Raw genomic sequence first — 25,834 nt, 5'->3', positions numbered from 1 at the left:
ATGCCAAAATCTCTAAATCTTCAATTTCTTTCTCTATAGCCTATAGGTAATGAGGAACACATATGTGACCAGCCACGACATATCCAGGCTTATGGAGGTAAAACGTCATTGTGAGAAAATCGCCGTTAACTATATGTGACTAGCCATTTCCAGGCTTAGTTGGGTTCATTGTCTAAAATTTTATTTTTTATATTTATCTAAAATATTCCGAAACAAAACTCTCTGTCATGTTATTATGACATATTTGTTGTAATAGCAATGGAACGAGTCATTTCGAATACCGGTATGAAAATGAGACTGTTCTATGACGACTTTTATTTATTGAAGCCACTAATTTATAGAACACAAACTTATTGTATTTATCGGCTTTTAGTGATGTTGAATAGCGTATTTGAATAAAATTTCAAAGACTTAAATTTACTGCAATGCAAACAATTCTTAGCTCTATTTTAGAACATGTAATTTAAACTTGTTGAAATGAAGTTAGTTTGAAATTTGTCAAAGTAAGCTTTAAGAATTCTTTTTTTTTAAATTTAGATTTATTATGCATGTCTCTATACATAGTGAGCGACGCGTAACAGTTTATAAGTAGGTGTTCTCATATATTAATTTGATACGGTGCATTTATTATGGATATATTTCAGACTTCATTTATGAAAGAAACATTTTAGAGCAGAGCAGTATTTGTTTGTTTGTAGCTCTATTTTAGAACATTTAATTTAAACTTGTTGAAATGAAGTTAGTTTAAAATTTATCAAAGTAAGCTTTAAGAATTCCTTTTTTTAATTTAGATTTATTATGCATGTCTCTATACATAGTAAGTGACGCGTAACAGTTTATAAGTAGGTGTTCTCTTATATGCATTTGATACGGTGCATTTATTATGGATATATTTCAGACTTCATTTATGAAAGGAAATCTATAAAGCAGAAATTTGATTTTTTTTGTATCAATTTAAAATGTAGATTCAAATATTTTTCACTTCACACGATAAAGTAAAACTTCTTCAAAACTTATATATGATGTATAGTTCGGCGTCCGCAAAAAAGAAGCCAACGAAAGTGTTTATCTTTTCTTCACACATACGTATTTCATTGAATCTCGATATTTATCATGTTTATAATTTTTCTAACAATGACGTTCTACCTCCATAAGCCTGCAAATGTCATGGCGGGTCACATATATACACAAATGTACAGTTACTTGGTCTGATTGACAAACAGAGCAAAGAGATAGATATCTATAATTCATAAACTGTTACACATTTCTCATTCAGTTTCCTCAGAAAATACCATCAAATATACTGTTAAAAGTATCCAGTGGAGTGGTGCTCTGTTTATTATCCATTGCTCTAAAAATATAAAAAAAAAAAATAAGTAGGCACAACATGATTTAGATTTTAATTGAAAGTAAGCTTTGAAGTTTGAACTAGATTAAAATAACTACAATGATGATGGGTTATTCAGGTGTTTTGTTATTTCTGTACATTGTATATTTCTGATGTTACTACTTCTTATAACTTTCTTTTGTACCCCTGTCTAAGATAAGGAAATGGTGGAGCACTTACAAGCATATTCAACCCTGCCACATTTTTTATGTGACTGCCTAATGCCAATGACATGCAGTCCAATTGTTGTCTTCTGTTACTGTCTGCCATATTGTTTTTGTTTATGGTTATAATCTTATATCATCAGGCTTAGTTTTCAAATATGACAGGTCAATTAATTTGATTGCAGCTATACATAAGGCAATAGAAACGTGAATGCACAATTAACTGTTGTGACATGATCATTACAAATAGTTATGTTGGAATCAAAATTAGCACTGAAAGATATTTTTGGTTAATGTCTCATTTTTTATACGCATATAAGTATTACAAAAACTCAATTCAAATCAACTTACGATTTGAATTGGCAATCTGGTGAAAAGAAATTAGGTATCGACTTCTGAACTTCTGAATATTTCCTCTCATCATTTATTGAGGTAAATTGCTGACAAGGTATAGCAGAATTCTGTTTGTTTTGAGAACTTTCTGCCATTGTAAACTGATCATCTTTTAGATAACTATTAACCTGGTTATCTGCATGTTCCTTCAAATATTTCTCAGTTGACAATTGTTCTTGTGTTGCAAATTTCCCTCTTTTATTTTGCTCTCCAGACTCCTGTTGTGGTACATTTGTTTTGATATTATAATTCACATGATTTATGATTGAATCTTGCTTGTTTTGCTTAGTCTGTTGCAGGCTGTTATTTGGCATATTCCACTTATGCTGAATCAAACTTTGTTGTTTTATGGAATTTGAATCTGAACATGACATCTGTTTTGCCTCATTTTTGTTTGAAGTATGTTGCCTTGCCTGATGTGACCCTTGATTCGACATCTGACCTTTTGTCTGATATTGTGCAGAATTTGCAGTCTTCTTTGTCCAAGGCTTTGAACTAATAGCTTCAACATGTTTATTAAGAATTTCTTTACTTCTATTCAACAACAAACTGAAAAATAAAAGAAACAAGATACAAATTATATATGAAATCATCCCCTAAAATAAATACATTAAGCTATTTCAGCCCAGTTAATCAGGTATGAAACAGAAAAGAAAGAACAAACAAACAAACAAAATAATAGACCAATAAAATTTTAAATACCTACATATAACATTATCAGAAAACAAAGCTGACAGTGGCAAAACCAACTGGGATATCCATTGCAATATACGATACAAGTTTCCAATTTCCAGATTATAAATGAACTACTGCAAGTTGACCTGGGTATATATGGAAAAAGCGTATGACATTGTGACACACCAATATCTGCTTTGTAAAAAAATAAATATGTTGACAGTATACACTAATTGAAAGATTGTGCATAAGGTCAAGCTCTGTTTGCATAAAACATTTATAATTCTCAAAATGATCTAAATGAAATATTCTGTTAAATAATCCTGTACCTTGATGAAGAAGGAGGTGTATCAGCATTTACTATTTCATTGTCACTACCACTCCACTCAGGACTACCATTTCTAGATGTATTACTCCATGCCAATACTTGTCCATATCTAAAATATAAGATTGTACAAAAACATTCTAGATGTATATGTTATAAAGTCCAACTTGGAAGAGATGTGCAATCAATTTCAGGTAGGCAGTAATTGTAGCTTTTTCTTCAATTTCCTCTGCCCATATAGTAAACTTTTAGGCTTAGTGAAATATGATGAATTCATTTTAAAAAAAAAACTGCTCACTGATGATACCCCCGCAAGTGGATAGATAATATTAATAGTGTAAAAATATGCAAGTGTTCGGTAAACAGGAAGTTGTCGAGTGATGAATCTGAAAACGCATCACACGGTATAGCTGACTTATATAAATCCTGAAACCAAATTTCAGAAATCCTTGTATTGTAGTTCCTGAAAAAAATGTGACGAAAATTTTCAACTTTGCTATCTTGTGTAAACTCATACAAGTGTTCGGTAAACAGGAAGTTGTCAGTTGATGAATCTGAAAACGCATCACACGGTAAAGCTAACTTAGATAAACCCTGAAACCAAATTTCAGAAATCCTTGTATTGTAGTTCCTGAGAAAAATGCGACGAAAAATATTCATGGGACGGACGGATTGACTGACGGACGGAAGGACGGACTGACAGACAGAGGTAAAACAGTATACCCCCCCTTTTTTTAAAGCGGGGATATAATAACAATATCATAAGAGAGAAAAACTAGTTTAACTCCACCACATTTGGTATATGCCTGTGATTCAGGGGCTGTAGTTTGTTGCTGAATGAAATATTTATTTTTTGTTCATAATTTTGAACATAAATCAGTTCTCTTAGTTTTCTCATTTGAATTATCTTTTAAAGCTGACTATGTGTTATGGGCTTTGTTCATTTTTCAAGGCAGTACAGTGACCTATAGTTATTAATTTCTGTGTCATCTTGCAATCATAATACATCTTCTTATTTTTATGTTTATAAGTTGTCAAACTTACCTATGTGGAGTATGTGGCTGTCTACTTGTACCTCCTGTATAATGAAGCTGTGGCAAATCACCACTGTCCTGCTGCTCTTCATGAAATTCACCATAACTACCTCTAGTATCTCTCAAGTATTGGTTTGGTGTACTGTTGTTCTGTCCATATTGTGTGGGTAACAAACTAGACTGAATTTCAAAGTCAGCAGGTTGGTATTCAGTTCTAAAAAAAAAAAGGATTTCATCAAAACCTAGTTTAACCAAAATCTTTAACCTGAAGCGGAACAGACGAACTAAAGAACGGTACGACATACGGACAGAACAATGGACAGACGATTGGACAGAAGAACGGACAGATGAACGGACAGATGAATGGACAGACAAATGGAAGCACAGACTAGAAAACATAATGCCCCTCTACTTTTGTAGGTGGGGCATAAAATAACCAATTCAAGTAGGAGAAACAGATCATATTGGCTTTGTTTTAACCATACAGCTGACCAAAAATTTGCAACCATTCAGCAACAGGAACAGCCAGTTTCTTTCTTGAGATTAATAACAAGTTTCAATGAAATTACTACTTCAATCTTACCTTCTCAAGTTTTCATTTTCATTCACATCCAAGTCAGGTAATTCATATTCATAATCTGAAAGATATAAATTATATCAAAAGTTAAAAATACAGTGCTCAGTGATATTACAATGTTATATTCTAGTCTACCGGTCGTGTCTATATTGTGATGTCATTTGGATATAACTTGGTGAAATATGGTGTCAATGCATACAAACGGTTTCTTCTGTTGTCAAATATTACATACATGAATATTGAAATATAAAAACATATATGCATCAGTTTGAAAATTTATTGACAGAAAAATTCTTTCCTCAGTTTTTTATGTGACATGCACTCACAATCAGAAGTATTATGTACATTCAAGTCAAAAATTGATCTTTAAACAGTTTTACTCTTCATCTTGTAGCAGAGTGATTTTTATGATAATTTTATATATTGTAAAAATCATCTATTTAATTACTATATTTATTAAAAACCTTAATTACATATTTTGAATATTGTATATTCAGTTTAAATTATTACTTGCAAACCTTATTTTTATGTATAGTAATATTCACGTTATTTTATGAATATTCATTAGGGATTTACTTAAATCATTGTATCTGATTGGCTGTTTATATTTCGCGGTCAAGTTTAATTTCCTTTGTTTTGTACCTGTACATTTCCACGGACGATAGCCATGACAGTTCATTGAATTTATGTCTGTTTATCTTGACCACATAGTTTACCTGTAAACCTTATATATTTTGGACAACATTATTATAGAATACTGTAAGTTACTTCTTTATTAACATTATTCATATTTTTCACGTAAATGATATTCTAGTAAAGTTTCTATTTTGTTTTGTAACGTTCTCCTCATATCGCATGTATGTAACACAAGTACACAAGATGTACGAGAGAGTATTTCATTAAGCTAGAAGTATATGATTTTATAATCTACGGTTTATTTGCCACGGTAGAATTGTATTGTTAATTTGCGTACATTACTATTTGATTATTGTCATGAATAGTCTATATTTTATAAATGACATCTTATTAAGTAAAAGACCGAAAAGTGTTTCCATTTATATAAAGTAATAGTTTTGTAGTAAATAGTTTTTATCAAGTACAAATATGAATGAGTAAAGAATATTTAGTACATTGTATATTTTTATAATTCGATTCCGAGTATTTATGTTCGTATTTTGGTTTCAGGAATCCATGTAACGTAATTATGTAGAGCACATGATTGTTGTTTATATGATGTGCCGTTAACCGTATCAGTACAACTCACTCCACAAGTGGTAAGAGTATATTTATTTATAGTTTAGCTTTGTTTATATTGTGTTGTAAACATGAGTTATCTTCCGTTAGTTTGGAGCTTTTAACGAATCGATAATATTGACATCATAAGTCTTTATGATTATTATATTTGCAACTTTATGATTGTTGTATGATATTATATAGTTAATTATTATAAGTATTATATATTTTAATGAAGTCATTATTAATAAATGTAGTTGTAACATTTATTATATACCGTTTGTAAGGTAAACCAGTATTGAATACAAATACACAGATACACGTAAATTACGTATCACATTCCGATGTAGTGTATAGTCAAAGGTCAAGCATTTGTAAAAGTACACGTGACACCCGAGGTCAATTTTATATAATGTAAACATCGAACATTTTCTACTTGCAATACATTTTACTTGCTACTTAGTAAATAACAGTTAAATGTATTATTAATTATATTCCTGTACTATATAACCTGTGATATTCGTAAAAGTATATATATTATGTTATATGAAATAGCTTGTTATTTATATATGTTGTATTGCTATTTCAGACTTGTTTTATATACTGGTAAATAAATCATCAGAACCTTTAAGCTCTCATTGGTGTTATTCCTAAGCATAGAAAACCACCTACTACAAATGGCGCCCACGTTTCGTTGGGTTGATGGCACATACCAGTTTTTGTGGAGATCCAGATGTGATGTCAGTGACCACCATTAGATGTCTCGAGTCCACGTATGCAGTGACCATGTGCGTTTGTTTACTTCCGTTATGGTACCATGTGATGAACTTTACCACGTGCTTATGTTTACTAACATTCCGACCCATGTGATCATTGTCCACGTGCGTTTGTTTACAGTTTACCGGATGACATTATAGTACCGGATGTTACTTATAGTAACTTGACTTTTTGTTTTTCACTTTTGGAAAACTGAACTTGTATTATTCTACATTGTGAAATATTGTGATTTAATTATACATTTGTGGAACAGTGTAATTATTGGAATAGTTTTCTAGTTTAAGGTAGGATTTATTTATTTACATTATATACTGTATACCACTTTGATACATTGAAACTTAGCATACACTTGAAACATTTACACACTTAGAATTAAATTTTGAAATTTTTCATCCACTTTTTGGACTTTAATTTTTTTTTTGACGTCCTACATTTTGACCTTTTCATACTTCAACATTTATACACATTAAAAAAAAAATTTTAATTTTTTTTCCGAGGCTTACTTGGATTTGGACTTAGTCTGTCAGAGGACATGTACACTAATATTATTTAGGCATTCATTTATGGTGTACATGTATTACTGATAGTTATAAACATACTTTGTAGATTACAGTAGCATAGCTACATAGTATATAGCCATCACTTTTATATTTTAAATTTATTTTTCGGTATACAGTTGTAGTGTATTATACTTACATTGAACTATAACCCACATGGTATAGGTCAATGCTCAGTTGAACTTAGCAATTATAACACACATTATGTTTTATGTGTAGCATTGCTAGTTGATATTAGATACATAGTATATATATCGTTTTTATAAATGTACTTTGTATAGTGACTTGGTACTTAAGTTGATATGAATTAAATTTATTATCATATTATTTACATATTAGACATTCACTGAGTTAGATAGTACCTAGATTTTGAGATTGTTGATAGACATTGTTTATTATTTTTTTATATTGATTAAAAATTTACATTTGATCATTAGCATTTAGTGTGGTGGTGTTGACACTTATTAGAATTTTGCATTATTATTGAACTTGAATTAGGGTGAATGAATTGAATGTTTATAGGTACACTAGTTTACACCGTTTACCATGTATGACCAACACTACAATACCTACGACACTTTTGATCCACAGTACTATCCACCACGCAGAAAACGTCGTCGCCACCGAAGACGCAACAGAGAACGTCCATACTGGGACCAGATAGAAGCTGAATACCAACCTGCTCCTACTCAGACTTATGTATCTCAACCATCCAGAGAACCTGTAATATGCTACAGATGTGGACAACCAGGCCACTATGCCTTTGCCTGCAGAGTTAGACTTGATCACACTAGAAAAGCTTGTAACTTTCAGCAGATGAACACTGAAGCTAAGATGTACCAACAACGACAATCATCAGGTGATACAGAAGGATTACTTGGTAGCCCTAATGAAGTCACAGTAGTCATCAATGGATTTCAAGCAGCAGCACTACTAGATACTGGTTCTACAGTTAGTACAGTTAGCCAGTCATTCCATCGACAGTACCTTGCTGACACTCCTATACAGACACTCAACCAGATACTTAACATCGAATGTGCAGATGGCCAGAACATGCCATATCTTGGTTACATCTCAGCAGATCTACAATTACCAGGTACATCTACATCAGCAGATCCTCAACAATGCTTACTGTTAGTCGTTCCAGACAGTTCTTACAACCAGCTAGTACCACTTCTACTGGGAACCAACGTTTTGACAGCAGCTATGACTGATGTAAAGCAACGATATGGATCACGGTTTCTACAAACAGCAGATCTACATACACCTTGGTATATTACGTTTAGATGTTTGCTTCTTAGAGATAAAGAACTACAAAAGAGATGCAACAGACTTGCCATCATCAAGAGTGCTGAAGGAAAGACAATCCGTATACCACCTAACAAAGATGTCGTTCTACAGGGATACATGGACCATGAACTACCATACCATCCAGTTTGTGGACTCCTACAGTCAACTGATAGAGCAGCAATACCATCTGACTTAGATATAGCTCCATCGCTAGTCTCATATGAGTATAGAAACAACAGTATCATACCGGTACATATCAGTAATGTAACCACCAGAACAGTGACCGTTTCGCCAAATGCCATCCTTTGCGAACTCCAACCTGTTTCAGTCACCGACATTGATGTACCAGATACCTATGAACAAGATGCATGGAATGAATCTACATTTCCAGACACACTTAGTGATGATCAACTACATAAAGCCAGAGAATTACTACATCAATTCAGAGACGTATTTAGCACTTCAGATACTGATATAGGCCACATCACCGCCGTACAGCATAAGATAGAACTGATAGACGAAACACCATTCAAACAACGACACCGGCGTATTCCACCTGCCTTATTTGACGAAGTTAGAACACACCTTCAACAACTACTTACTGCTGGGATCATTCGTCGTTCACATTCGCCTTGGTCATCGAATGTTGTATTGGTTAGGAAGAAAGACAACAAGCTCAGAATGTGTGTAGACTATAGACAACTGAACCAGCTGACAATTAAAGACTCATATGCTCTTCCAAGAAGCGAAGAAATACTTGACGCATTAGGAGGAAACAACTACTATACCGTCATGGACATGAAGAGTGGTTATCACCAAGTAGAGGTAGAAGAGACACACAAGGCTAGAACAGCATTTACAGTCGGCCCTCTTGGTTTTTACGAGTTCAACAGACTTCCGTTTGGCCTCGTAAACAGTCCAGCAACTTACCAACGTCTCATGGAACAGATACTTGGAGATCTTCACCTAGATATATGCTTTATATACCTTGACGACTTGATCATCTTTTCAGAGACGTACGAAGAACATCTTGAAAGGTTACAGATGGTATTACAACGACTAAGAGAACACAACTTGAAACTTTCGCCCAAGAAATGTGCATTCTTCAAAGACAAAGTCAAGTACATCGGCCACATAGTCTCTAAACATGGTATTTCACCCGATCCAGATAAATTAGGAAAAGTCATCAACTGGCCTCGACCCACAACGCCAGAAGAGGTACGTCGCTTCCTTGGTTTCGTTGGTTATTACCGCAAGTTTGTCAAAGACTTCTCCAAGATAGCAAGACCGCTCACAGACTTGATGCCTGCACCAAAGAAGTCTAGTAAGCGAAAACTTAAGAAGCCAACAGTAACATCATGGGTTTGGGACAAGCCACAAGAAGATGCCTTCCAAAAGCTCAAAAGTCAACTTGCGATGCCACCAGTTCTTGGTTATCCACGTTACAAGGAACCTTTTGAATTACATACAGACGCATCTATGCTTGGTCTTGGAGCAATACTGTACCAATCACAAGAAGGAAAGAAAAGAGCCATAGCCTATGCCAGCAGAGGACTTAGCAAGACTGAGAGGAACTACCCAGTCCATAAATTAGAATTCCTTGCTCTGAAATGGTCAGTAACAGAGAAGTTTCATGATTACCTTTATGGCAACACATTTACCGTGGTTACAGACAACAACCCACTTACCTACGTTTTAACAACAGCAAAGCTAGACGCCACTGGTCATCGTTGGATAGCTAGTTTGTCATCTTACAACTTTAACATCGTCTATCGACCTGGTGCTAACAACGCTGATGCAGATGCACTTTCCAGACTTCCAGAACTACTTGGTCGTACCAACACCTCCAACATTAGTACAGATTCTGTGAAAGCCATTTGCCAGTTACAGCATGCACAACCATATGTTCAGACGTTATCGATGACAACATCTAAAGCCACTGATGATCCATACTTACCATCACAACATCTAGTTAACATCAAGATGGAACAGAAGCAAGATGCTTACCTGAAAGATTGGATATATTGGGTTGATGAACATCGAAAGCCACGTAAGGAACAGCTAGAACGATCACCATGGAACACTTGGTTTATAAACAACTACGACAAATTGAAAATGGTTGATGGCGTACTCTACCGTATTATCCACGACAATGGGGAACAACATAAACAACTTGTACTACCTGAAGTCTGCATTTCCAAAGTACTTACATCATTACATGATGAGATGGGACATCAAGGCAGAGACAAAACAGTATCATTGGTTAGAGATCGTTTTGTTTGGTTTGGAATGAATAGAGATGTTGACAACTGGATATCGAATTGCGACAGATGTATTCGACGAAAGCAACCTGCAAGTCATAGAGCACCACTCATTAGTATCGAGACAACACAACCTCTTGAGTTAGTATGTATGGACTATCTCTCACTTGAAAGATCTACAGGTGGATTTGAGAACATACTTGTAATAACAGACCATTTCACTCGATATGCATTGGCAATACCAACAAGAAACCAGACAGCGAAAACAACTGCAGACGCATTCTTTAACAACTTTGTCGTCCACTATGGTTTGCCAGAAAGAATTCACTCCGATCAAGGTGCCAACTTCGGATCCAAAATCATCAAGGAACTATGCAACATCACTGGTATGACTAAGTCAAGAACAACACCGTATCATCCAATGGGAAATGGCGTCACTGAAAGATTCAACAGAACATTACTTGGTATGCTTGGAACATTAGAGAATGTCCAGAAGAAAGATTGGAAGTCGCATGTTGCTGGTCTTGTCCATGCTTACAATTGCACTCGTCAAACATCAACGGGATTCTCTCCATACTTCCTGATGTTCGGAAGACAACCAAAGCTACCTATCGACATCGCCTTTGGAATTGGAGATGAAGCTGAACCTATAACCACAACTAAGTATGCAGAAGAAATGCAAGAAAGACTTCGTAAGGCATATGACACAGCAACAAGAAACATCTTTGCTGCCCAGAAACGACAAAAGACACACTACGATCAGAAAGTAAAAGGAGCTGTGCTGAAGCCTGGAGATAGAGTTTTAGTCAAGACTCTAGCTTTTGATGGAAAGCACAAGTTAGCAGATAGGTGGGAAGATGACCCGTATCGTATAATTAGTCAGCCTAATTGTGGAATACCAGTGTACGTGGTTCAGAAAGAAAACAAGGAAGGAAGAAAGAGGACTTTGCATAGAAATCTGTTCTTGCCTATTGGAGATCTGCCCAAAGATATTGATAAAGAAAAGAAACGTCCTGCGCCCAGGCAACAAAGAAAGAAGCAGCCCGAGGAACCGACGAAATCTGAAGGGAACAGTGAGAACAGGACCACTGATGAAGTATCAGATGAGGAGTCGGAGCAGGAGTATGGATATTGGATACTTGAACAGGAAACACAGGACAACACTAACAGTGATGTACCAGTTGTGGACCTACAAGAAGAAGGAACTCTTGGTTTCACTGGTGACGGCCATGATGGAGCTGAGAGTAGTGATCAGCAGGGAACTGGTTTAGGAGGGGACGCTCTTCCTGTGGACATTATTACAGCTGCAGAACCAAACCCTGTGAGTGATGAGGAACCTGAAGAAGCGACTGCTCAGACAACTGAAGAAAACACTTCTATTGATCAGGATGAGAGTGCGCCAACAGACTTATCACTAGAAGAGGCAGATGAACCCACCATACATGTAGCTCCAGAACAACAACGAAGGAGAAGACGTATACTACCAACACCACCACGAGACCCACCAGTAGCAACTAGACCTCAGAGAGAAAGGAAACCACCGAAATACCTTGATGACTATGTTGTATCCAAACAGGCTACTACTATCCAACAGCCAGATTGGTTAATGAGGATTCACTGGTTGGAGTCTGAAGCAAGAAAAGGAAGATTTAAAGGTTTAGAGATGGAGTTGTCAAGAACCATCCTTGACATCATGCGAACTGGTTAATGGCTTGCCGAGGACGTCAACCTTCAGTGAAGGGGGAAACAGACGGGAATGACGTGGAAGTCATTTTCCTACAGCGGGGAGAATGTAGCAGAGTGATTTTTATGATAATTTTATATATTGTAAAAATCATCTATTTAATTACTATATTTATTAAAAACCTTAATTACATATTTTGAATATTGTATATTCAGTTTAAATTATTACTTGCAAACCTTATTTTTATGTATAGTAATATTCACGTTATTTTATGAATATTCATTAGGGATTTACTTAAATCATTGTATCTGATTGGCTGTTTATATTTCGCGGTCAAGTTTAATTTCCTTTGTTTTGTACCTGTACATTTCCACGGACGATAGCCATGACAGTTCATTGAATTTATGTCTGTTTATCTTGACCACATAGTTTACCTGTAAACCTTATATATTTTGGACAACATTATTATAGAATACTGTAAGTTACTTCTTTATTAACATTATTCATATTTTTCACGTAAATGATATTCTAGTAAAGTTTCTATTTTGTTTTGTAACGTTCTCCTCATATCGCATGTTTGTAACACAAGTACACAAGATGTACGAGAGAGTATTTCATTAAGCTAGAAGTATATGATTTTATAATCTACGGTTTATTTGCCACGGTAGAATTGTATTGTTAATTTGCGTACATTACTATTTGATTATTGTCATGAATAGTCTATATTTTATAAATGACATCTTATTAAGTAAAAGACCGAAAAGTGTTTCCATTTATATAAAGTAATAGTTTTGTAGTAAATAGTTTTTATCAAGTACAAATATGAATGAGTAAAGAATATTTAGTACATTGTATATTTTTATAATTCGATTCCGAGTATTTATGTTCGTATTTTGGTTTCAGGAATCCATGTAACGTAATTATGTAGAGCACATGATTGTTGTTTATATGATGTGCCGTTAACCGTATCAGTACAACTCACTCCACAAGTGGTAAGAGTATATTTATTTATAGTTTAGCTTTGTTTATATTGTGTTGTAAACATGAGTTATCTTCCGTTAGTTTGGAGCTTTTAACGAATCGATAATATTGACATCATAAGTCTTTATGATTATTATATTTGCAACTTTATGATTGTTGTATGATATTATATAGTTAATTATTATAAGTATTATATATTTTAATGAAGTCATTATTAATAAATGTAGTTGTAACATTTATTATATACCGTTTGTAAGGTAAACCAGTATTGAATACAAATACACAGATACACGTAAATTACGTATCACATTCCGATGTAGTGTATAGTCAAAGGTCAAGCATTTGTAAAAGTACACGTGACACCCGAGGTCAATTTTATATAATGTAAACATCGAACATTTTCTACTTGCAATACATTTTACTTGCTACTTAGTAAATAACAGTTAAATGTATTATTAATTATATTCCTGTACTATATAACCTGTGATATTCGTAAAAGTATATATATTATGTTATATGAAATAGCTTGTTATTTATATATGTTGTATTGCTATTTCAGACTTGTTTTATATACTGGTAAATAAATCATCAGAACCTTTAAGCTCTCATTGGTGTTATTCCTAAGCATAGAAAACCACCTACTACAATCTGACCATCAATATCAGAGGAAATAAAAACATAAAATCCACTTAATGTTTTGTTTTGCTAGAATTGTGATGGTAATAAAGACACTTTTTTAAGGGGAGACCATCATGAAAGGGTCAAAAGATTTTTTGTTAGAAAGCTTGTTCAAAATAAATGACTTAGTAAATTTATCTTGAAGTAAACAGATACAGTTACATACGAACTTCACCTTCAACATTTTCTGCTCTTTTTTTCTGATACATGTCTAATTCAGGCCAGTCCATATTCACATCATGATTTTTTCTATTGTTAAGATGGCTATTGTCTTCTATTCCAACTCTGCCATTAACATCTTTCCCATAATCATTTTGACAATAACCTGACATTTCACCAGTGACATCTAAATTTCTTTTACTTTCATTGTTTTCCCATCTTTCATTAACATTTGCATCTCCCATTTCATCAATGTAATCATCATCATTGAAGCATCTCTCTAAATCCATCTGATCTGACCTGTCCCCACCTATCTGACAACTATAACTATGGTTACCTTGAGGATTCTGAGGTGTTGTTAAAAATGTATTTAGTCTTGACTTCCCTACTTGTGGTGTGTAGTAATTTTGTGATGCCATATTTTGATTTCTTGCTGGTTGAGGTGTCTGTGGAACAGTTGGGTGAGATAATGAAGGCTTTGGATTGTATGCAAACTGATTTAGGTCAATATCCTTCACATTTCCTGACATCTAAAATAAATATTGAACAAATTACTCATGTGCCAAAATGTACAATGGTTGTAAAAGAGGGTTGAAAGATACCAGAGGGACATTCAAACTCATAGATAAACTAAATGTGTCAAAGCCACATGAATGGCCCCGTCTCAAAAAGTTGAATAATCTACATTTTCAATAAAACATGTGGACACAAACATGTTGGTTGTCTCACATATCAAAAATCAGATCAAAATCTTGATGTGTAAAGAAAAAAGTCTTTATAACTGTGATTTTCAACAATTTATCAAAATCCAAAGCCAGTAATTTTGGCAACAATTAGCGGAGCAGAATGAAACTTGAACTCTATCTGTAACTCATCATGGTTAACTCACATACCAAAATCAGTCCAATATCTGAAGGCGTTTAGAAGAAAACTCTGTACAAAGGTTTGTTGCGGAATGATGAAATGAAGGAAATTTCAGAATTACAGAATTTCTGAATTACAGACAAGGGTAAAACAGTAGGGCACCGACAACTTTGTTGCAGGGCCATAAAAATAAACTGACAATGCCATGGCTAAAAAAGAAAAATACAAACAGAAAATACTAGAAAACGAAAGACAAAGCAACAGGAACCCCACCAAAAAATAGGGTTGATCTATGGTGTTCTAGAATTGACAACCAAATTATACACTATCTCTCAAGCAACTTTTTGCATAATTATTTGTCTAAAGTTGAAACCATGAAATTGCCTAATTTGTAGGCAAAATAAATGATCATGAACATTATAGACATCTGATAGTTGTGTGTATTCTAAGTTTGTCTAAGGCAATTACCATTAATCTCTTCTTTTTAGGGGTTTCTGGAAAATATGACATCTTTGACTTCAAATCTGACATGAAGTTGTTAAAAGTATTGGGTCTTTTGACTTCCTTTCCTGTAGATTGTGATGTCTGAGGAGTTTTCTTTGTTTTTGGAATAACTCCATTTCTACAACAATCATGTCCACAAAGCCTCTTATTCATACAACTGTGGTTACAAGGAATCCTTCTCTGTAAACTAGGGAGATCTATAGAAATACAACAAAAATACCACAAAATATAAATGTTTAATTTACCAAACATTTTATTTATATTCTAGTACAAATATGTGTCTCTTTTTCTATTTTCATGTCTTAAAAAAACATGTTTAATCCAGCATTTCCTTCATCAAATGCAAGTACCATTTGATAAAAATCAGCAAAAACTAAGATAGGTCTAACTAATAGAAGAATTTGAAGGTAAAAAAATGAATCTACTGGTAAGTATTAGTTAGTAAAAGCTCAGAAATAAATGATTTTATCTTTTATGTGTTTCTATATATGCAATACAAGTATCAAACCATTTTGAAGTTGGTTTTTTTTTCCTTCAAAGTGTCCCTATAAACTTTTATGTTCACAACTTATCACATGTATCCTTACCTAGAAGTTGATCAGTTTTCTTCTGATTGTCCACAAAGGCTAATCTTGAGTATGGTATATTCTGTTTAAATAATGGGTAATAGTAAGTGTATTGATGAAGAAAATCCTAACTTAACATGTTATATGATTAACAAAAGAAAAAGAAAATTCAAATTAACAAAAAAATATTGCCTTGTTTATATATATACAGAGCTTTTAACAGGAAAAAATTGTTTAAAATCTGTTTATGTTGAAGTAGTGTGTCAATACATAACATGCAATTTTACCAACAATAAAAATCACATTGCACAATAAGAAAACATATTCCACTTCACTTTTTTATACGCACAGTTCTTACATCAACAAATATGGTCAAGAAAAAACAAAATACTTTTCAACTGAATACATTACAGGAATTTTGTCCATGTGAAATACAATGTACTTCAAGACACGCCAGTCAGGTCATATTTCATATTGTGCTAATGCGGCGTAAAGCAACCAACACTCAATCAATCATATTTCATATTTCCTGTTACATGTTGCTCTCTCAGGAATTAAGGGAGATCAGAAAAAAGCAGAAATCCAATGTATTATTTACACAATGCTTATCAGTATCTTTTTTATTACCTCTTGTCCTCATAAATGGGGCTTGCATATATTTATTTAAATAAATGAGAATCTCTGGAAATTGATCATAATAAATGAAGAATTAAGGGGGTCTCATTGGGGGGTTCCGATCCGGGATCCCGCTTACTGTTTTGTAAGATTCCTGTATCCCTCTTACACTATGTACGTAAGCAATTCTCATTCTTTTGTCATTTCCCGGGTCCTGTAAGACCTTACTTCCCGTTTTCACTTCACAATAATTTGACTTTCCCGTGTCACACTTACCAAAAATCGGCAAACCCCTGTCATGCTTAGACCCCAATGAGACCCACAATTAACATAGTATTAATCCACCATGTTAAACGGTTTTTACCTGAGTATCTGAATTGCTTGAAGACATCTTCTTAGGACCATTATAAAATGGTGTGTAAGTACTCTGAACATCAATACCAACTGTAACAAATAAATAATTTACATAAAGCAGTATATTCAAAGGCACAAAACACTTCAAAATATACATGAAGCCTTAAGATTGCATATCAAAACAAAATATAATGGCATTTGTTTTAGTGCATCTTATAATTGACAAAACAACACATAAGTCGTGCTTTCTTTCTAAGTGTAAAATGTTATCATTATATTAACTGACACTTCCATTGGAGTTTTCTTCTTTATCATTTGATAAATCAGGGTGAAACGAACTATGTGAACAACTCTTTTTATCAGCTATAAATTTATAGATCCCATAAGAGGTTACAGTGTATAATCATTTGAGAATGACTGTCTGTAGAAAACTATTATGTTCATATTAATGTTTTAATGCTACATCTAAATTGATAGTCATTACCCCAATCCTGGCTTATCAAATTAATATTAAGTTCAGGTCCTTTGTTAGCTCTTTTAACTTCAATTTTCTTGGTTATTCCATTATCTTTAAGCAGGTAAGAATCCCTAGAAAATGATCAAATATACAAAGAATTAAAATAAAAATTTGAGTCTTGTGAGCTTTGAATTTACTCTCCTTTCATAACATTTACAGACTAAAAATGGTGTTTGTAGTATCTAAGAAACCAAGCAAGTAATTTTAATCTACAAAGACAGCAATAGAAAGGCAAATAGAATAGAAATGTTGCTGTTCATGTTCAAAGCAGATGGCATATCAAGGTGGCTTTACACTGAACCAAGAAAACAAAACCTAGAAGAATCATTTTTTTTAAAGAATGAAACAATATAAATCAAAAGTATTGTTGCTTGCACATTAAGGAGATTTTGTATATCTTTAAGTTCATACCAATGTATACTAGTTTTCTTGTTTGAATTGTTTTATATTTGTTATTTCAGGGCCTCTTATAGTTGACTATGCAGTATGGGCTTTGCTCTTGGTTGAAGGCCGTACATAGACCTATACTTGTTAATTGCTGTGTCATTTGGTCTCTTATGCAGAGTTGTCTCATTGGCATTCATACCACATCTTCTTTTTTATACTGTAAATTCAGAAATTATTGCAAGGTTTTTATTATTGCGACAAATGCGACAGCATTGTAAACGCATTAATTTAAACTTGCATTTTGAAATATTTCAGAAGAGAAGATTTTTGTAAACGACAAAGAAGGACGATGAACAACTACCTCCAAGTGATGAGAAAAGCTCACTTGGCCCTTTGGGACAGGTGATCTAAAAATGTAAAGGTAATGTCAAAACACATAAAAGACAGCACCTGGTGATGCACCATTCTGTTGGATTATGCAATAGGTGATAGATTATACATACATTATTTTCCTTTGATAAACAATCGTGTTGTCCTCATCACCAATTATTAAGACACATGTGTGGTAGGGAGACATTGTCTTCTTGTCCTGAAGTTGTTCTTTGTTTGCAATATTCAAATGGATCCACAAATCTGAAGAACTATTGCTATACTTAGCAACCTGCATATACAGTAATGTAACCCAAAATTCATATTTAAATTATGACTAACAGACAAATAATGTTTGTGTATCTAAAGATCTGAAGAAAGTAAATTTTAACGAAAAGATGGTGTGGTAAAGTATTTCTAGAAAATATAGAAGTAAAATATTTGGCAAAAATATCATGCAAGGTATTGGAAACAAATATGGTCCAAACTTCTTAAAAATAAAACAATTAAAAATATGCTTGAAAAGAGGTCGATGTAGTAATATTACTGTTTTAAAATAAAATAAACTGATTTTCATATATTCGTGTTTAATTCTACAAAATAAGAAAAACAACACCAAAAATACAAATTTAATTTAACTGAAGTTTGTGGCTTTCAAGTTTTTTCTCATCTTATCTGTGACTTTCAAGTTAGTCATCAATTGTAATACAGCTGATTCCGTGATTCCCAAAACAATCAACCAAATTTTACCCGGGCCCCTTCTTAATTTGCCTCTGCCTACCTGATCCTTATCATCCCTCATTCTTTCTCACCTGTTCAATGGTTAATTCATATTTGGGAAGACCTGCTACAGCATCTCTGACTTGGTTTCCAAAAGGAGGGTGTCTGTTCACAATCTAAAATTAATACAATCATCATTCAAAAATGTATCCAAAGTACATGGATGCCCCACTCGCACTCTCATTTTCCATCTCCCATTTTTTTTTACAAAGATGAAATTAGAAATAGCGTCATTGTGGGACATACTCTTTAAATGATATATAATACATACTTAAAAGAAGTAAAAAGACGTTATATTTTTTATGTAAAAGTGATTTTTGATCATCAATAGATATTTCTTTGTGAAAACTTGCTATATCATCCTTGAATTCAAAAGAGTCCATTTAATTATATAAAACATAAACAAATAGATCTTTTACATTATATTCAAAATTTCAAAGTGGAAATTGAATTTGTACCACACGACCTGAATAGTTTTGCACATGACATCTAGGGTGTTGCCTCTCCTATGGTTATCCATATCTGTTTGAAATTGGAAGTTAAGTCCCAGTTTATGATAGCTTTAATTCATGCTTGGATATTTACAATTTTACAAGGAGCATGTCAATCTGGATTTAGTCTGGTTTTGTATTTGAAGATTTTTTTTATTTTTACATAATCTGACAATAGGTGCTCTTATTTTTCCTTGAGGTCATAGTATGTTATAAATATTTTAATTTATCAAAGCTACTTTTTAAAATATAACTTCATGTGTAAATGTTGATTAGGTCCAGTAAATGAAAAACTCTTTCACATCTATTTTGAAATGTTACGAAATGTAAATAGCCTTATTAAATCAATACCGATAGTTGAGGTATAAAATGAAGGAAGTGAACTTGCAAGTAAGTCTTTAATTGTTCTTATGAAATAGTTTCCTGATACAATTACCATGGTTTCAATGTAAAAATAAAAATGTAGAGATATAAATAATAACGAATAAAAATGAACAGTAAAATAAGGAATCATCAACACATGCAATGAATGAAGTACCAATTCTAGCTCTCTTGGGTTAGTGTCCTCAATTTTTTGAAATGATGTTATTCCAGCATTGACTAATGCATTAGATAAAGTAGGACCTAAAAAAATAATCAATTAAAAATTCTAGATTGCAGTTTTAAGATTATATTGTGTATTTAATGTTATTATATCAAATTTTTAAAAATTTTATAGTTCTGTATAACATTAATCGATCAGATAAGTGCTTTGGTTGCATAACATTTTATAAAGTGTTAATACTTAATACACAGGTAAAATGGTACTTTCATTATGAGATCCAACTAACAAGTTCTGTGATCTTGATAAAATTCAATAAAAGCCTTTATTATGACAACATGATATTGTAACTCAGTGTTTAATTTTTTCATTTTTATTTTCATCTCTAAAACATACATGAGATATAATAGTGGAAATTTGAATATTAAATATACATATATCTTACCAATGCCATCAAGCTGTTTTGTAACATATTTCGAATCTTCCCACAATCTTGCTCTAAAAGATTTCATTAACTGCACAGAGCTTAGAAGTGCCTTGAAATCATTTCTCAACCATAATAGTTCCAGCAAACCTATAAATGAAATATATTTTTTTTCTTTACGTCAATACACATGTATTACATTTTTAATTATCCATTTTTCTACAACTCAGTTTTCACCATTAACTAATATGGCAGCTCCATGAAGCCTTTAGTAACATCTATTTCTTGGTAATTAATATAACTTTTTGAAAACTATAACTTTAAGTAACAATTCAAAAAAAATATTTTGCCAAATGTCTTTGAGAAATCAGCTGGATTTTATAATAAGGAATATGTAAAATGACATTATTTTGAAACATGATCATTCAAAGACAATTAAACAGACATTGATTAATCAACATCTCATTTGACAGCAAATTTGAGACAATGTTTCACTATCATAAGGGTCTAATATCCAATTCTAGGTCAGATTGACAAGACTTTAATAAAAGACACAATCCATTCCATAATGTATCAGCATACTAAGTTTGGTCAACCTAAATCATATGGTACAATAGCTATAAGCAGGAAACAAATCAGACAAGGTTTAATCATCAAATGGTTCAAAGGTCAAGGTGACCAAACTGGTATATGACACATCCACACCCATGAGCAACTGCATACCAAGTTTAATTTAAGATTTTAATACAAAAGGTATAATCGGGACACAAATTAAATAGTTTTTTTTTTTATCATACTGGTGAAAGATCAAAGTCAAGGTCAGAGTGACCGGACTCAGTATGCAACACATCCTCATTCCATGATCTCACTGCAGACAAAATTTTGTCATCAAAAGTTTTATAATACAAAAGATATGCACAAGAACAAATTGGACCAAGTTTTACTATCATAGGGTTCAAAGTTAAGGTCAGAATGATCTGACTTAGATACAATCAACAATGTGTCCAAAGTACATGGATGCCCCATCCATACTATCATTTTCTATGTTCAATGGACCATGAAAATGTGAAATAATTTCTAATTTGGCATTAAAATTGGAAAGATCATATCATAGAGAACATGTTTACTAAGTTTCAAGTTGATTGGACTTCAACTTCATCAAAAACTACATTGACCAAAATCTTTAACCTGAAGCGGGACAGACGAACTGACATACAGATGGACGCACAGACCAGAAAACATTATGCCCATAAATGGGGCATTAAAATGCACACCTGTCAAACTATGACAATTAAAATTCTACATCTTAAACTTCAACAATATGATTCCTCATTAAAATACAGTATGAACGACGAGGAACTCTGATAACTTACATCGTGAAATTCTATTAGCTGCTCTAAATATTCTGGTGGTGTCCTGCTGAAGAGAAAAATCCTGAACCATCAAACAACCAAGTGCTGCCTGGATTAACCTAGCAAAAAAAGGATTTAATATATCATTTCAACTAAACTCACCTAAAATATATAATATATACAAAGTTTCTATGTTTAAAAAAATCTTTGCCATGTTAGCCTATTAAGCATGTGAATGTAACAATGCAAGTCCCTTATTGAATGAAACAATGTAAAATTAAATTTTAAACAGATTGTGGTAGATTTTTTTTTACAAAAATCCAAATGCAAGATTTAATTATTACAATGTTAATTTTTAAACAAATGGATAATTATGAATTTCTTTTTCAAAGTTTATCTTAATTTATCCCCAAAAGAAAACTTAACAAACATGCAAAAACCAAAGTAAGCTTGATAATGTTTTGTTTGTAACTATTTTAAAGCAAATATAAAACTCCTTAATATTTTGACATACAAAGTTGAAAAAAAGAAAAAAAGAGCTAATTTTAATATTTCAGCAATCAGCAGCATCCCAAAAATCACTTAATTACTAGTACACATTTTACAGTACACCTAAAATCGTCCGTTAATTTTTACCTATATTTTAAAGTAGAACCTTAATAATTTTGACATAAGACTCGGACTTCTCTTGAACTAAATTTTAATGTGCGTATTGTTATGCGTTTACTTTTCTACATTGGTAATTGAAAGCAAATATAAAACTTTAAATTGTCAACATCTGAGAATTGAAAAATTAGTCGCCCTTTACTAAGCAATTGGTCCAATTACAAATCTTGTTACCAGTTCTTGTTATATAACTGAACAGTTGAAAAAAAGCTATGATCTATCTTGAAGGTTTCAGCAGCATGCAAAAATGACATATTCTATAATTACATGTTTCTTCCTAAGGGATATTCAACACTAGATCCAAGACACATGTAGTTCTAAATGGGCATAGGACATTTGAGCGAAAAAGAAAAAAGCACATAGGGTCATTTGAGCGCCGACTTCATAGGACATTTGAGCGCCGGGATATTAACCTTACCTGAGTTTTCAGACAGGACATTTGAGCGAAATTTTCCCTGATAATTTTACACGAATTAAGATTTTTTTTTAAAAGTAAGAAAAAAAAGTAAGATTTAGTTATAAATATTTTTTATTTTATATACACCCGAGTAATTCGACCGGTTCTGGCTGGTTTATGTAAGTGAAATCCTAAGTTGATCTCTATTTACCAATCAATTCTACTATAATTCATTGGCTATGCAAATTTTCTTTGTTCTAAAATTCTTATATATATATCTATTAAGTGAAATGTCCCTTGGCACTTGAAATCTTAATACTAATAATACATGTACGTGTTAAAATGGATATTATTTTGACCGAGACTAATAAGGGAAAAAGAAGCCTTGTTTGTGACAGTTTCCGATATAGAGTGGACAAAACACTAAAAGGAGAAGAAATATCCTGGAGATGTACAGTAAGTACCTTTTTTTACAAATTTAATGTTAATGTAAACTACTTGTTCGTCTGTTACGCTTCAACTTCCATAACTTCTTTTAATTTTGATTTATATCTATATCATTATATGTCTATCTTATACCTCCTTTAGATTAATTTTTTAACACATTTGAATATAAGCTACCACATATAGGGTTAGGTATCAAGGCTCCATGTTGAAGGTCCTAAACACAATTTTTACAGTGTATATATACAATATATAATTGCTTGTTTTAATTATATTGTGTCTTGGATGAGGAGTTGTCTTTTTAGGATTCATACTACATCTTATTTTTATGTCTTGCAATAGCAAATGAAAAAGCATTTAAACACTTCAATTGTATTTGTCCTTTCAATATTTTTCAGGCAAAAGGTTGCAAAGCAAGACTGAGGACGGATTGTACCGGAACCGTTATAATTCAACAGAAAAATACTCATAACCATGATACCAGTGATCGTGACAATGAACGTCACTTGCTGCGGGTACGATCAAAAAGAAAAGCGGATGATGATATTGCTCAACGTCCTTCAAAAATTATCCGTACAGAGTTACAGAACATGGATGAAGCAAATCTAAAGTCTGAAGACATTGGCAGCGTTTCAAAGGCTATATATAGAAAGAGGCGTAAATCTCACCCTGCACTTCCTAAATCTAGAGAGGAAACACACCAATCATTAAAGAAGATTAATATTCAGTCAAATAAATTTGAAAATTTTGTGCAGTTTAATGATGAACAAACTGGTATAATTATTCTTACGTGTCCAACCAATCTTGAATGTTTATGCAGTGTGCCGGAAATTTTTATGGATGGTACTTACAAATATTGCCCAAAGTTCTTTAAACAGTTATATACTATTCATGGCTATAACAAAGGAAATTATGTCCCTCTTGTATTCTGCTTACTTCCTGGAAAGTCTGAAGAAATTTACGTGAATTGCTTTTCCTCAATTGTCAAGCTATGTTCCGATCAAGGTCACACACTTCAACAGAAAGCAGTACACGTCGATTTTGAAGAACGGGTAATGAAAGTTATGAAGGATTTTTTCCCGTCTATAGAGATCAAATGCTGTAGGTTTCACTTAGGCCAAGCCTGGTGGCGAAAAATCCAGAAAGTTGGACTTAGTCAACAATACAAAGAGCTTGATTCAGACATTAGTAAATGGCTTAAAGGGATTTTTGGGATAGCCTTTTTAGCTCCAGACGAAGTAGCCGACTGTTTCGTAGAAGATTTTATGGCCGTTGTACCTAACGACAAGCCTTGTATAGAATTTGCAGATTACCTGACTGATACTTATATAACAGATGAATCATTATTTCCCCCTCATCTCTGGGCCGAAGTTCCATCCTCGTTAAAACGTACTAACAATGGGCCCGAATCATTTCATGCCCATTATAACGAGCAGTTCTATCACAGTCATCCATCAATTTATACTTTCCTTGACACTATTATCAAATTGCAATCTGTGACTTACATAAAAATTCGGAGTTTGAACATTGATGCACCGCAGAGCCGAACAGAAAAGGAGAAGGAACAGAATCTCCGGGATTTGCATTCGAAATACTGCCAGCAGGAAATTACGAGGGATTTTTATGTCAGAAGGCTGGGATATAAGTTCCAAGCCCGAACAGACTTGTAAATAATGCCATTGCCGAGTTTTATGTTTTATGACAGTGCTTTGTTTTTAGTGCTTTATTTACAATTAAAAGATGTTTTAATCTTTTTGTTGGTAAACTCCTGTTTTATGACTGTGCTTTGTTTTTAGTGCTTTGTTTTTTACAATTAAAATATGTTTTAATCTTTTTGTTGGTAAACTCCTCATTTAATGAACTATATTCGTAAGAAAATGTGGTATGATTGCCAATAAGACAATTCTCTATCCAAGACTTGTTTTCGCTCAAATGTCCTACGCTTATTCTTATTTTCGCTCAAATGTCCTAAAATTTAGGCGCTCAAATGTCCTATACTTTGGCGCTCAAACGTCCTTTTTTTTTCGCTCAAATGTCCTGTCAATGCGCTCAAATGTCCATTGCCGTTCTAAATGATATTCTATAAGGTTCAGTTTCATAAATTACGTACACATTAACTTTCATCTGCTTTGTCTTTATCTTGCCTACAATAGGAAATCTGAAAAAAATAATAGGAAAAAAACGCAACTTAAAAACTCATTTATAAATATTTTAATTGATACTAATATAGTTGTGTGTCCATTCAAAGTTGTGTGTCTGTCCTAAGTTAGGAGCTTGGGATCAGTGGTTGTTGTGTGTTGCTATACATCATATTTGTTTTCTGTTTAGTGTTTTGTACATACATCAGGCCGTAAGTTTTTTATTTCAAAAATATTTACATCAGGATGT

At 33.0% G+C, this 25,834-nt stretch overlaps 2 protein-coding genes and 1 long non-coding RNA gene across 3 annotated transcripts in view; 2 read left to right on the top strand and 1 right to left on the bottom strand.

The window, feature by feature from the left end:
• Positions 1-1,208: 1,208 nt before the first annotated feature.
• Positions 1,209-25,834, bottom strand: part of LOC134712238 (probable ATP-dependent DNA helicase HFM1) — a 58,678-nt gene continuing 34,052 nt past the window's right edge. Inside the window, exons 24-39 of the mRNA XM_063573584.1 lie at positions 25,557-25,604; positions 21,961-22,058; positions 20,609-20,737; positions 20,161-20,246; positions 19,164-19,247; positions 18,486-18,643; positions 17,563-17,666; positions 17,089-17,168; positions 16,131-16,191; positions 15,508-15,740; positions 14,192-14,705; positions 4,562-4,616; positions 3,989-4,192; positions 2,949-3,056; positions 1,903-2,493; positions 1,209-1,351 (exon numbers count right to left, since the gene is read on the bottom strand). Of these exons, the coding sequence (XP_063429654.1) occupies positions 1,282-1,351; positions 1,903-2,493; positions 2,949-3,056; positions 3,989-4,192; positions 4,562-4,616; positions 14,192-14,705; positions 15,508-15,740; positions 16,131-16,191; positions 17,089-17,168; positions 17,563-17,666; positions 18,486-18,643; positions 19,164-19,247; positions 20,161-20,246; positions 20,609-20,737; positions 21,961-22,058; positions 25,557-25,604 (2,623 nt within the window). The 3' untranslated portion in view covers positions 1,209-1,281. The remainder of the gene's footprint in view (positions 1,352-1,902; positions 2,494-2,948; positions 3,057-3,988; positions 4,193-4,561; positions 4,617-14,191; positions 14,706-15,507; positions 15,741-16,130; positions 16,192-17,088; positions 17,169-17,562; positions 17,667-18,485; positions 18,644-19,163; positions 19,248-20,160; positions 20,247-20,608; positions 20,738-21,960; positions 22,059-25,556; positions 25,605-25,834) is intronic.
• LOC134712237 (uncharacterized) lies at positions 5,030-6,419 on the top strand. The gene is made up of 3 exons (XR_010106270.1): positions 5,030-5,314; positions 5,741-5,829; positions 6,378-6,419. It is a non-coding gene; the product is annotated as an uncharacterized LOC134712237 (long non-coding RNA).
• On the top strand, positions 23,156-25,116 carry LOC134709569 (uncharacterized). The gene is made up of 2 exons (XM_063569735.1): positions 23,156-23,458; positions 23,845-25,116. The coding sequence occupies exons 1-2, from the start codon at positions 23,345-23,347 to the stop codon at positions 25,114-25,116; spliced, it is 1,386 nt and encodes a 461-aa protein (XP_063425805.1). The 5' UTR covers positions 23,156-23,344.

Source organism: Mytilus trossulus, chromosome 3 (genome assembly GCF_036588685.1).
Source record: "Mytilus trossulus isolate FHL-02 chromosome 3, PNRI_Mtr1.1.1.hap1, whole genome shotgun sequence".
NCBI lineage: Eukaryota > Metazoa > Mollusca > Bivalvia > Mytilida > Mytilidae > Mytilus > Mytilus trossulus.
The sequence above is the reverse complement of the archived record's forward strand: the minus strand, read 5'-3'. Positions and strand labels throughout refer to the sequence as shown.

What these genes read in the sequence shown, in the direction of transcription:
- LOC134709569 (XM_063569735.1), top strand. Translation starts at nt 23,345, where the DNA reads ATGGATATTATTTTGACCGAGACTAATAAGGGAAAAAGAAGCCTTGTT. An exon ending in AAATATCCTGGAGATGTACA is followed by an intron (nt 23,459 to 23,844) that starts GTAAGTACCTTT and finishes AATATTTTTCAG; the next exon opens with GCAAAAGGTTGCAAAGCAAG.